Here is a 12,602-nt window from a genome sequence, read left to right on the forward strand (position 1 = left end):
CAGGAGTTAGAAGCCAGCGGCCCCATCATGATGATGAGATGTACAAGCAATAACTAGACTGCTGTACCTGTTAATGTAGCTCTTACAATGGCTATAGGAGCTAGTTTTCACAGGTAATGGAATCAAGCAGCAGCAGCCGCAACAACACGCAGCTGTGCCATAGCATCAGGCCCAACATCTTGGAACCGAGTTGGGAATAGCCAAGTCATAGCATGTTATGTCGTAGCATTGCATGCAAGGGGTTTCATACCACGCCATCAGATGAACCTGGATACAGCAACGCCTCCACGGGAGATGGACACGAACACGGACATAGGTTCAGATACAAATACGTGCAGACACGCAATATGATGAATCAGTTGAGTCCGTATGCTGGTATTGGTGATGCTGTGCATGTGCATGATGAACCTGATTTCTTTGTTTCGTTTGAACAAACTGGATACTCGTTCAACCGGGGGGAATGGAGGTAACTAGTTTTACTATGTACGTATTCTCGATGCGTGGCTGAAGAGAGAGAGAGAGTGATAGAATCTCCGAGTGTTTTGGGAGGTGATACAGATCATATCAACGAGAATCCATGATATCGTTAGGCATAACCGATGATCTTATAAATCTCCAAGGAGGATGGAAGTTAAAAAAAAAAAAAATGGGACCAGTTTGCACCCGTTTCCCTCACACTCAGATGTTTCACTTTTCTTTCATTCCTGTTCCTCGGTATTTAGGAACTAGTTACCTGCGTTTTCTTTCAAACGCCCTGCCTACCTACCATACTACTATCCCGCATCCCGTAGCACCGTAGCACCGCATTACCGCGTCTCATCTGGCGCAGAATGCACTTCGGAAGAATAGGCCGCACGTTTATGAAATGACTTGTATGGGCATGCCCACCCACGTCGTATATGTGCATGTAAAAGCTTTCTCCATGGCATTGGGCCGCGAGATCTTAAAACTGACGGGCCGAAATCACTTTTCACCTTCTCTGAAAAGGGGAATGTGTTGAAATGCGCGTGCGGAGGTGGATCCAGAGGCCCAGCTCTGATGGGGGCGATTGGAGGCCCTACCTACCCCTGAAAGGATGCAATTTATGAAGGGATTACGAGATAGAGAGGGGAGATTGGGGACGAATGGAAATATTTGGTGTTTCCTATATTCAGTACTATTCAATGCAATAGCTAGCCAGGGTGGTAAACACCACTTCAAGAAGTGAACTATGACTGTATGCGAAGGAGACATATAGTTCATGCGGACTTTAGAGGAGCTTGAAACCAAAACCCTAAGCGAACGTTTGTTAAGTTTTAGCAGGCTAACTACGGAGTCGCTATTAGTGTGCGAGTTGAAGTTATTGCGTATTATGGCGTTTATATTTTTGTGAGGAACTAGGCTTAGCGAAGAGACGATAATATTTAACTGATCATAGAATAATTGTGGCAAATGAGAGCAGGACACTGAAGTAGTTAGCTATCTTTTATAAAAAAAAATAAAAAAAAAACATAAAAAAAAAAAAAAATAAAAAAAAAAGGAAAAGGAAAAGAAAAGAAAGGAGAAAAAAGCAATGCGAAGTTAGGGATGTCAGATGTATGTAAGATGTCAGCGAGTCAAAGACAGGGCTACAACATCCATGGGAAACTAGAAGATTTATGGATGTCACCCCGTTGTCGGATTGCAGGGTAGGGGTGGGAACAGAGAAAAGTATAATCTGTGTTCTGTACTGTCCATAGTAGTTAGTTAAAAATAAGACATATCTTCAACTAATAACTGGAGCGATGGAATGGGAGGTTACGTAGTTACATGTTCTGGCAAAGAGGTAATACAGAAGGGATTGGATATAGAAGAGCTAGGGCACAGCTTATATGTAAGTTAGATCGTGCCTTGTTACATAACTGCCCTATAATCATCAGTTCTCCGCAACGTTGCGATGCATTGTTGCGAAAGGGACTAAAGGTACCCAGTTTCATATCTTCGTTACTGTACGGAGTACGTTGTACTGTACGTGTACGTTCGATTTTTTCATCTTTTCCCAAAGGTCAGACATGCCGCAGATATTTAAAAGAGCAACTAAATGTAAACCAAAGTGCATGTAGATGATGTGCAGTACCACAGAGTGTTATTTGTGCCTTGCAGTGTCTTTTAATAGAGCCACTCAAGTAACCCAGAGGTTTTATCTCTTCCTTCCTTCTTTCTTTGCCACCCCGGTATCAATGTTTACGTCTTTTGCGCCTTTTAAGAACGTTGCGCCATTTGAGCGTGGTGTCTGCTCGTGTGTCCAGGATGCGTTGTCAAAGTCAAAAGTTTATAAAAGGAATAGTTAAATATAGGCAACTCAGTTAGAGGCTGACAACGGATAATGGTTGGTTCGGTGACTGGGTTTTGATGGCAATAAGGTCTCAGCTGGCAGCTTCGCAGATGGGCCAAATAGTAAACTATCAGGCCCAATGGCTATTAGTTAAAAAAAAGTAGTCGGTAGAATATAACAATAGGTCGATCATCCGTTCGTTCGGTCTTCGCCCCCTAAACCTAACTTGAGCTAATCTGATAACTCCGTCCTTTTTGTGCCATATGGATGGGATGGTTCTTTACTTGGTGACACGACATGATATACGAACGTTCTCCTTTTCCGTTTCCCTTTCTTTCTTGTACGGAGTACATGTAAGTGTGTCTGAATCTGTAATGTGCTGAGTCTGCCTGCATCCGATATCGAAAGAAGAGAATTAGGCAAGTTCAGGCACCTCCGAAACCAGCTCGTTTGTAGTAAGATCTCCCGGTACCTGGGCGTAGTTTTGCAGCATAACATAGTAGTTATATGCAAAAAGAGTTCGGATGGGAAGAGATAGATGATGGGATCATGGCTGGGATGCTCAGTAGGGTGCCTAATGTCTCTGCCTGTTCGCAGCCAACCAGACGCTGGGATCCGCCCTACCCGCTTACAGACGACCGACCTCCGAGGTCCCCTCTAGGAGACGACACATGGATGTTTGTCCACGCCACCTGGCCTGCTGGGCGACGCAGGCCCTGCGCATCCCTTCCTTGGAGTCGGCGTGGGTTCTTGAGGCTTTGGTTTGGGCAATCAGGGCAAGGTTCCAGGGATCCACTCTTCGTACCCACATCTTGATTGGGATAGCCAATCAACAGCTAGATACCCCTGAAAACTAGGCTGGATTGGGGGATGGTTTCTTGAAACACTAGTTTGGAACGGGCAAGGTGTTTGTATCCTGGTTGCGTGGTGTTGGATGGAGTCTTGGTGAGTCTGGTTGAGTCTGGAGAGTCTGGTAAAGGCCCGCCGGTTTGGTGTGGTTTGTCTCGCTGTGGGTTGTCTAGTTCCTGGCTGCTCTTCCAAGCAACGACCTTTTTTCAACCTCCTCCTCTCCTCTTCCTCTGCTTCTTCCCTCGTCATCCTCTTCTTTTCTTCCTCCTCCCCAAATCCTATTCCGGTCATCCTTTTTTTTTTTCCTTTCCTTTTCTTTTCATTCTTTTGTCTCTCAACTATTCCTGGTTAAGTCCGTTCACTCATTTACGGCTTGCCAATAACCCTCTTTTTTACTATCTATTCTTCCCTCCCATTTTTCCATACTCTTTTTTCGTATCGTCCAACGAACATCCCCCGGCCCACCTGCCGCCCCCTTCACTACAGCCCATCTCATCGTCATCTCCTCTTGGCTCGACTCGTATATATAGATATACGTTGGTAGAAAAGAGATAGAGAGAGAGAGAGAGAGAGAGACGCTCGACTTTAGGCATATACACCTTCTTTTCGCTGCCTTGGCTCAGCCTCTCTTTTCACATACCATTCATTCTTTTCTCGGCGGCTCAACCATCAATGCTATCACCATCATCCGGTCTCTCATCGATAATAGCATACAGGATAATCAGCCCTGCGAGAGGATAACACCATCGACCTGTCGACAGACTCTGGGGTTGTCTGGTTGATTTATTGGGCGCCAAACACATCCTATTATATATTCTACGCTCTCTGCCTTCCCCTCTTTGCCTCATCGGAGTGCGGGGGAAATTCTATCCTTTTTTTCTTTTATAAAGAGCAGAGAGAGCCACCATTACATTTATCATCTATACTTATTCTATTCTTCATCTCTCCTTTTTCTTTCCACTTTATCAGTTGATTTTCATTTCGTTTCTATTATTCCTCCCTCTAGCCTCTTCAACTGGATATATCCGCTCATTATTACCTTAACAAACCTTGCCTTTGCCTTGCCTACATTCGATTCGAGCTTGACGTCTCGATAAATTATACGAATTGACGACTATTCCCACCTGTCGACCGGCTCGCGACAGGATTTATTCCACACCTCCAGTCCCCCTTTTCCCAGGTGGCGCAATCCACTCGGACATTTCTTTTTACAACTCCAATTCAGTCGCACCGCATCGTGTCGCTCGTTCCAATATTCATTCTTTGACATAAATAATGGCTTCTTCGACTACAGAGCCTGTGCCTAATTCCACGGCCACCACCATATCAAATAGCAACTCGACTTCCATGACACCAAACAATACAACCACAATGAGATCGAATCCTTTATCCTCCACAAATGCCTCCATAACATCTTCCGTGCATCAGAATCGCGTTTTCCGTCGCCCTCCAAGGAAAAGCACCTTGACCCAGCAGCAGAAGAACCAAAAGAGGCAGCGAGCAACCCAGGATCAGCTCGCTACTCTCGAAATGGAGTTTAATAAGAACCCGACCCCCACTGCTGCTGTACGTGAGAGAATTGCGGAGGAAATAAATATGACTGAACGATCCGTTCAGATTTGGTTTCAGAATAGGTGTGTTCGCTCAGGCATACTATTATATATATTGATCGATACACACCCCTATCTATGAATATTTTGGAGAGGCATCACTAACAACATACAGACGAGCCAAGATCAAGATGATTGCGAAAAAGGGTATTGAATCCGGTGAAGACTGTGATGCAATTCCCGAGTCAATGCGCCAATATCTTGCCCTTCATTTTGACCCATCGAAATCAGATGCCCGCAATCTATTTAATAGGGGATATGGCACCGAGATGCACCAGTCTGCATCTTCGGGTAAAACGGGTAGGCAGTCGCCAGTTTCTCAAATCAAGTGTGGTTGGGTAGACTAAACTGACATCTTAAAATAGTAATCCATCACCTTGAGTGCGGTTCTCTGAGAATTGGATCATGGTGCCGTGTTGCTCAAACTGCCATGGATCTAATAATCTTTTACTGCCCGGCAAAAGGTATCGTGACGTATTATATCCACAATGACTCTGCCGGATATAAGATCGAATACCCGTTCGCTTTTATAAAGAATATCGTTTTGGAGTCAGGTGATCCCGTCCCTGGTCCCGATGGTACCGGCCCGAGAACTAGAGGATTGGTCATCGAACTAAACCGCCCACCAAATTTCTACATGGATTTACAAAATAACGGCGGCTTTTACCAATGCAGGGACTTCACAGAGAATCAACAGGCTACAAAATCACTGGTCCACTATTTGGGCGGTCCCCCAAAGACACTCAGCATCCAGCTTGCCAACCTAGTTTCCCTTGAGTCTTTCCAGAACCGGCTGGTGCAATACGATTTCAATGGCTATGCCGTCTCCGCACCCGTCTCCCCCCACCTCCTTCACAGACCGGCATCCCAGCCAAACCAGCTTGTCAGGCCCACTTCATCCATGTACCACCAAGAGAACCACAATAGGAATAACCACTTCGGCATGAACTTACATCCTGGTCATGCACACGGGCACAAGAGACAACGGAGCCGCTCCGTCCCTGCACTTATGGATTTTGCCTCCATGACGCCCATACCGTCCTTCCACATCCAACACCCATCCACCCAGTTCCAACCGGACCCAAATATCTTCGCCCCCATACCCATCCCACAATCCCGCATCCCCCATAATCATATTGCAAATAATGACCTACTCATCGACACCTCGGCCAGCTATGCTGTGGATTTTAGAGCATTCCCTCAGCCCCCCATGTCCGCAACTACCGTAGCAACGACGTCCACAACAACTACAGCTACAACTACAACAGACACCTCGTCGGAATTCGCTAACCCCCAATTCTTCCCCACGAACGCTCCACAGGCTCAAAATCAGCAATCTCAACAACATCAACAATCTCAATCCCAGCCGCAACATCTCGGAACTCCATACAGCCTCCCTTTCCTGTCCCAGCCATCTCCCACCACCGGACCCATGCTCGAGCAGCAGCCAGGACTACTACGACCCTCTGGATCGCCACTATCCCATCCTTATGTAAACGTTAGCCAAGTGGAACCGATGATTGCTAATGCATCGCCGCCACTTTCGACGCTTCATGGTGCTGGCATGGGCGCTGATGTGGATGAGGAGATGTTTTCGTTGTCATTGAGTGCAGAGCACATGGGTGGTTTTCCTGACAGTGTAGAAGGGACTGGTGGTAGTGATGGGGCAAGTGTTGTCAGAGGTGACGGTGATAAGGAAAGTATTATGCTTAGCGAGATATATGCGAAGCACAAGCTTAATGCCCATATGGATTTGGGAATGGGGATGAATCTTAATATGGGGATGGGGGGAGGGATGGGGTTGAATATGGGCAGGATGGGGATGGGCGTGGGTATGAATCTACCTATGCATGGTCATGATGCTGGTCAGCATTCACCGCCGATGGACGATGATAGCTTCGTGCTTGCGTTTCAAGGGTTGCAGGATCATGAGCAGCATGATGATCATCATGATATTGAGATTGACATTGATGAGAACGAGAACGGGAGTGGACATGGGCGGGGGCATTCGCCTGTGCATGAGGGTGATTACCATGGTCTGCTGCCGTTTGAGAATGGAAATGGGAATGGGACTGTTGATCTGGGGAGTCTTGTCGCTGGCGTTAGTGCTGGGGAGGGTTGACCCATCGGCATCAAAACCCAACCGACTCTGACAAAGTGAATGGCGACATCGAGTGATTCTGTTTTCGTGTCCCGGGTAGACGGGTGTGGGTATGGGTATATATTATTCATTACTTTACTATGTTCGTTTGAATATCTCTTTGCTTTTTCTCATTATCCACCGCCACCGCCTATTTTGCCCTGTTCTTCTTGTTTTGGGTTTGCATCATGGATCTTGATTCTTATTTCTTCTGATTGAAACTCAAAACTTTTACAAGCCATCCCATCTCATTTTCTCATTTCTATACTTCCTTAATGTCCTTCATATATTATATATATTCCCCCCCCCCTCCCCCCCCAAATCTCCCTTTTCTCATTCTCTGTCAAACATTTGCTATCATCAATCTACAGGCAGGCCCGGTAGGTACAAGAAGACAACACTGGACCTTCCCTAACCCACCATTCACTGCCTTTTTTACCCCTTTCTGTCATACGTGTGCAGTGGCTATTTTGTTGTTTCTCCTCTCATTCGTTATTTTTGTTCCTTCTATTCTATGCCATGTCATAGTTCTTGACATGCACTTTTTCATTTCTTCTCATTTATTTTCTCTTCTCTTCTCTTCACTTGTTCTGCTTTTTTCTGGTGTTTTTGTTTTACCATTATCTCTTGTTTGGTTCTTCTTTTCAACCTCTCTCTTCTTCTTTTTTCTTCTCTCTTCATTTCTTTTTATATATTGTTTTATGTGAGCATGTAGGAAAGAAGGGACTTCTAATTTATTCTATAGCTGGGATAAAGGGGTAAATCGGACTGAAGCGTTATTTTCCTTTCCCTATTTTTGGTCTTAGTTTCTTTCTTCTTTTATTTTCTTTTATTTTTTTTTTCCTTTATTGTTATTATTCTGGAGGATGGATGGATGGATGAAACCATGATTTTCCTTAGTATCTCTTTTCACTTCTTTTTTTCATTTCAGATCGTGATATTATATGTTTCTCTTTTATGTTTTGTTTTATCTTTTCTTCTTTTCCTGCTTGAAATTAACTTGGGTTTTGTTGTGATTTCTATTATAGTAGTATATCAATTACTGTATGTGTACTCTTTTACCTTTTATCTCATCCATTGAAGAGGGTTGATGAACTGTATTTATCAATCTTATTCTTTGTAAAATAGCTACGATGAAATCTAGTAAGAAATCAATTGAGAGCCCAAGAAGAGTAATAGCTAGAGGGCCGGGGATTCGCGTTGGCCACGAGATGTGAGATTGGATAATAGGATAGTATAGTAGCAGCATTAAAGGGAATATGTCAAGACGGAATTGTTTCCCTGGACGTGTTGTTACCTGAGTTTTTCTCTATCGTGGACTACAATCCGCCTGCTGTGAAATGCCTTGAGTGGGGATGCCATCGCACATAACAACCTTGTTATATGGAGCGAGTGCTTTTCTTGCGGGGCTTTGGCCTTCTCCTCCGCCACGGTCCTGAGATATCAGCACGTCTTATCGACGCAGTATGCGCTAGAAAATATCCTACTTAAGGGGGAGAAAATGGGAGGAGGAAATCGAGGAAATCGCAAACTGGAAAAACATACGACAGCCGGGATTCGCTGGTGGTCACCCAGCCAACTAACTAACCGGCCGGCGAGTGGCTTGGGTACGGCTGAGCGGACGGGAAGCCCTGTTTTTTTTTTTTTTTTTTTTTTTTTTTTTCACTCCCTGTGGTCGTATGTGCTAGGACTGTGCTAGAAAGGCGTAGATAGATGAAAGCTCTCACTTCGGGGGACCAGGAGGAGAGGAGGGGTGGGGTTATGATTTGTGGTGTGGTGGGTTGTCAATGCGTGTAGAGGGGTAATATCTGTGCATCGCTGGTGGGGACTTAATTGTCTATGATCACGCGTCTGCGTATGTGTGCATGTGTGAACGTACGGAGTGTCGCGGTAGCCTGTAGCATTGAGACGGGTTTGTCGCCTATCATGTCTATGCTATTCTATACAGCAGCGTCTTGTCTGGTTGGGCTGTTGACGAGGTAATCTATGGAACCATGGGGAAGAGAAAGGAGAATACGCGTATAGCACACGGATAGACAAGTGCTGAGAAGGGTAAGAAAAACGTATAGAATCCTATTCGTGGTATCGGAATCCAGATTAAAAAAAGAAGCGGCTAATTTCTTTATATAACAGAATATCAGCAACAAGCGCAGTGAGGTTTCTCCGCCACTCCCCATCATTCCCTTGACGGTGGTAACATTTCTCCATTCATCCCCGACGCCACCCCCTTTCCCCCAAACACCAGTCGCTCCACTCCACCCACAGGGAGGCAATTTCACACCAAACCCCAATGCTTAGTACGTATACACAAACTCCGGATGCCGATCTCCCAACTTATCCAGCTCAGCCTCCAACCCCATCCCCATGACATCCCCCAGAATCCTGTCCGGACCCTGCATCTTCTTCCCATTCATCCTCCTCAACCACCACATTTGAACTCCACACAGCGCAATCGTAATAACAATCAATGCCAAATTAAACGTAGCCGCGAAAATGTAATACGGCCCATCTTTACGCGGGTAGATCCACGTGCTCACAATACCTCCCGAATTGGTGCTGACGAACCCAAGCGCGATGGCCGTTGCCCGCCGTACGTGGCCAGTGCTGTTGTTCGGCACCCAGCTGATTAAACTCGGGGCTGTGGAGTAGACGCCTGTAATCAACAGGAAGAGAGAGGTGTATCTGCCGCCAATGCTGCGGACGTGGAGAGACATGGCGGCCCCGACCATGGAGAGGATGCTGGTGCAGATGGCCGCGGCGCCGCGTTGTTTGAAGCGATCTGCGAAGTAGGCGGCGATCATGGTTGCGACAAAGGCGCAGGCGAAGGGGGGAACCGTGAGGAGTTGGGTTCTTATAGGGCTGTAGCCGAGGGCTTGGACGATGGAGGGGGTGAAGTAGGCGAGGCCGAAGAGGTTGGCGCCGTTGCAGAAGAGGATAGCGCAGAGGTTGAGGACGTGTGGGTCTTTGAAGACGGAAAGAACGCGTTTTGTGCTGACTGTTTCTGTGTCGGGGAGGTTGGTGTCGAAGGCTAGACGGCGGGTGCAGTACTCGACTTCCTCCGGTGTGAAAAAGGAGACCTGGCTGGGGTTGTTGGGGAGGACGAAGAAGGAGAATACCCCGAACACGACCGTGAAGAGGCCCTCTAGGCAGAAAATCCATTGCCAGCCGCGGAGCCGGCCGACGCCTTCCATGTTTTGGATTGCGGCGGCGAGGAGACCGGAGAATGCGCCGCTGAGTGCTGCGGCGGAGAAGAAGAGGCCGATGCGCACTTGGAGTTCATGGCGGCGGTAGAAGGAGGACAGATAGAGGACGATGCCGGGGAAAAGACCACCCTCAAGAAGACCCAGGAAGAAGCGTGCGGCAAGGAGGCCGGAGTAGTTGCTAACTTGCGATTGGAGGGTAGTGACGATTCCCCAGGAGAGGCACAGAGCTGGTAGCAGGATACGGGGCCCGATCTTTTTGATGACGAGATTGGATGGCAGTTCCGCGACGATATAAGGGACATAGGTCACCGTGATAGCTGTGACTGTGTTTAAAAAGGGGTTTCTTTTCAAAGATTTCGAACAAGGATTCTCTCACCTGTTTGATATTGAATATCATTGATACCAAGATCCTTTTGCAGACCAGCCTATGTATGTAAAAATCCCGTCAGGTACATTTCGTATCATACACTCTAATAAGGATTGAAATTAGACGTTCTGGTTTTGATATCACCACTTAATACATACCACTCGCGCGTTGCCAATATTAGCCCTGTCGAGAAAAGCAAGTAGATACAACATCCCCATCATCGGGACGAGGATGAGATCGAGCTTAAGCAAAATTTTCCTGTCAAGCTTCTTCTGATCTTCAGGCAGCATATCCACCGTATCCGGCGGATATGGAGTAGTTTCCGGGACGTCAGAGTCCGACATGGCTGCTTGTTTCTTCTCCATTACTGCTCGTTTGATGGATTGGAAGACTTGCGATTGAAAGCTATATTGTAGAATATTAAGTTCTATTTGCTTTGTTTTTATTTCACTTTTGTTTTTATTTTTATTTTTATTTTTAACGGTTGTATAGCTAGATATCTGAATATCTGAGCAGCTGTTCAGCTGTGTAGCTGGATAGCTGGACAGGGGAATGCTAGAACGGCTTTGCGCCGGGCAGGTTCAGAGACTGTGTTAACTGTCAACGGACAGTGGAGAGCATTGCGGACTGGCAGATAAATATCTAAATTATCGACGAAGAGGACCAGCCGTGTCTAATATGTGTTGATTTATTATAGTTCTTGCCGCGGGTGAGTGAAGGACGCCCAGCAACACTTTTCACACGGTTCAGTACAAAACTCCCCAGCTAAAACGGGAGAATTAAGACAACAGCTGTCATATTCCCTTTTTGAGGGGTATTCAAGTCAGGCACAGGGATCGGCATTCCGTGCAGTTTCAACTAATTACGAGCAATCCCCACCAATAAGAGATGCATGGGCATGCAAAACAGACACTCTAGAGTCATTCCTCAAGATGTTAGTTAATTCAGCTCTTAGGAGTAACTTTTTTAGCCTTCTAGAAAAATGGATATGCCGCACTTGGCTTTCGTATAACTACTCGGCGTTGTCAAGCCCCGGCAAACCTCTGCATGATTAGCTACTAGCCCTGGGTTTTTTTTTTTTGCATTCACGGCCTGAATCATGATTCCACACCTCTCGTGAGCTCCATGCCCACCTGATAGCCCTTCCAACGTTCCATGTCGTGACACTCTGCGGGTGGTGAGGATTCAGCAAAGGGCGCCATATTTAGATCTGAGATCCCAGTTGCAGCCCTGCAATAATCGCATGGGGAATCGCATGGGGTTCACAACCGGAAGATCACCTGGGGACAGCTTGTCAACAAGGATACAGCGTAGAGTTACCTAGCTACATTATTTTTCGCTTTTGCACAACTTGTTCGTTTAACTTGCAGCCGGTTTGTTTCCTCTATTTTCTCTTTTTTTTTTTAAAAACTGCCGCAGGTAAGCGCTGATTTTTGGACAACACAACTCAGTGCCGACGATATCGGCATTGTTTTAAGTGTGTTAGTCGAAAACAGCGCTCGCTCTATGCCAATAGATGGATTTTTTTTTTTTAATTTCTTTTCTTTTCTTTTCTTGCAGGATCTCGGTTCTGAACTGCAAAATCCAGGGTGGAACGGGGAAAGCCAAGGTCGGCCATGTTTCTCTTGTTCTAGTCAAGGCGACTGGAATCCTGGTGGAGGTTGTGGTGGTTTTGTGTGGTAAGGGTGCGAAGGAGTCCCCGCAAACCTGGGGAAATGGGATGGCGAATTAAATATCGATTGATTACTTTGCGTTGAGACCCCAGATTTTAGACTCCGGAGCGGGTTAGTGATTCATGGAAATGCGTTGGTTCAGCCATTATTGCCGCGAAAGGAGCAGGAAAATGATCTCCTAGGATTAATGATTTGGGATAATTGGGATCGTGGTAGAAGAACTTTTTAAGCATTTTTGTCGACGCCTCACCAGCCCCGGCAATTCCATAATTGCTGACGCGCTTCGTTTCTTGGTCGTTCGACTCATGCTTATTATTCTCAACGTTCAGCCACAATGCAGGAACTGGTTTCATGTGAATGGCACAACCTTGGTTGGCGCTGAGCCCAGGGTAGTTAATTCTTAGCTAATTAACCAATATTTTCCTCGAAAATGCTAAAATTCGTACATGTGAACCTTGAGCACACGA

General features: G+C 46.2%; 3 protein-coding genes across 3 annotated transcripts; 1 reads left to right on the forward strand and 2 right to left on the reverse strand.

Annotated features, from left to right (window-relative positions):
* Positions 1-2,708: 2,708 nt before the first annotated feature.
* On the reverse strand, positions 2,709-3,433 carry PAAG_08225 (hypothetical protein; the record flags this gene model as incomplete). The annotated part of the gene is made up of 3 exons (XM_002789742.2): positions 2,709-2,765; positions 2,926-3,049; positions 3,099-3,433. 3 exons carry the CDS (start codon positions 3,431-3,433, stop codon positions 2,709-2,711), a joined length of 516 nt encoding a protein of 171 aa, XP_002789788.2.
* Positions 3,434-4,417: 984 nt separating this feature from the next.
* Positions 4,418-6,874, forward strand: PAAG_08226 (homeobox domain-containing protein; the record flags this gene model as incomplete). Its single annotated transcript, XM_002789743.1, has 3 exons — positions 4,418-4,776; positions 4,868-5,052; positions 5,118-6,874. 3 exons carry the CDS (start codon positions 4,418-4,420, stop codon positions 6,872-6,874), a joined length of 2,301 nt encoding a protein of 766 aa, XP_002789789.1.
* A 2,312-nt stretch (positions 6,875-9,186) lies between these two features.
* On the reverse strand, positions 9,187-10,827 carry PAAG_08227 (hypothetical protein; the record flags this gene model as incomplete). Its single annotated transcript, XM_002789744.1, has 3 exons — positions 9,187-10,412; positions 10,472-10,520; positions 10,621-10,827. The coding sequence occupies 3 exons, from the start codon at positions 10,825-10,827 to the stop codon at positions 9,187-9,189; spliced, it is 1,482 nt and encodes a 493-aa protein (XP_002789790.1).
* Between the last annotated feature and the right edge of the window lie 1,775 nt (positions 10,828-12,602).

The sequence above is a fragment of the Paracoccidioides lutzii genome, assembly GCF_000150705.2.
Source record: "Paracoccidioides lutzii Pb01 unplaced genomic scaffold supercont2.31, whole genome shotgun sequence".
NCBI classification, from domain to species: Eukaryota; Fungi; Ascomycota; class Eurotiomycetes; order Onygenales; family Ajellomycetaceae; genus Paracoccidioides; species Paracoccidioides lutzii.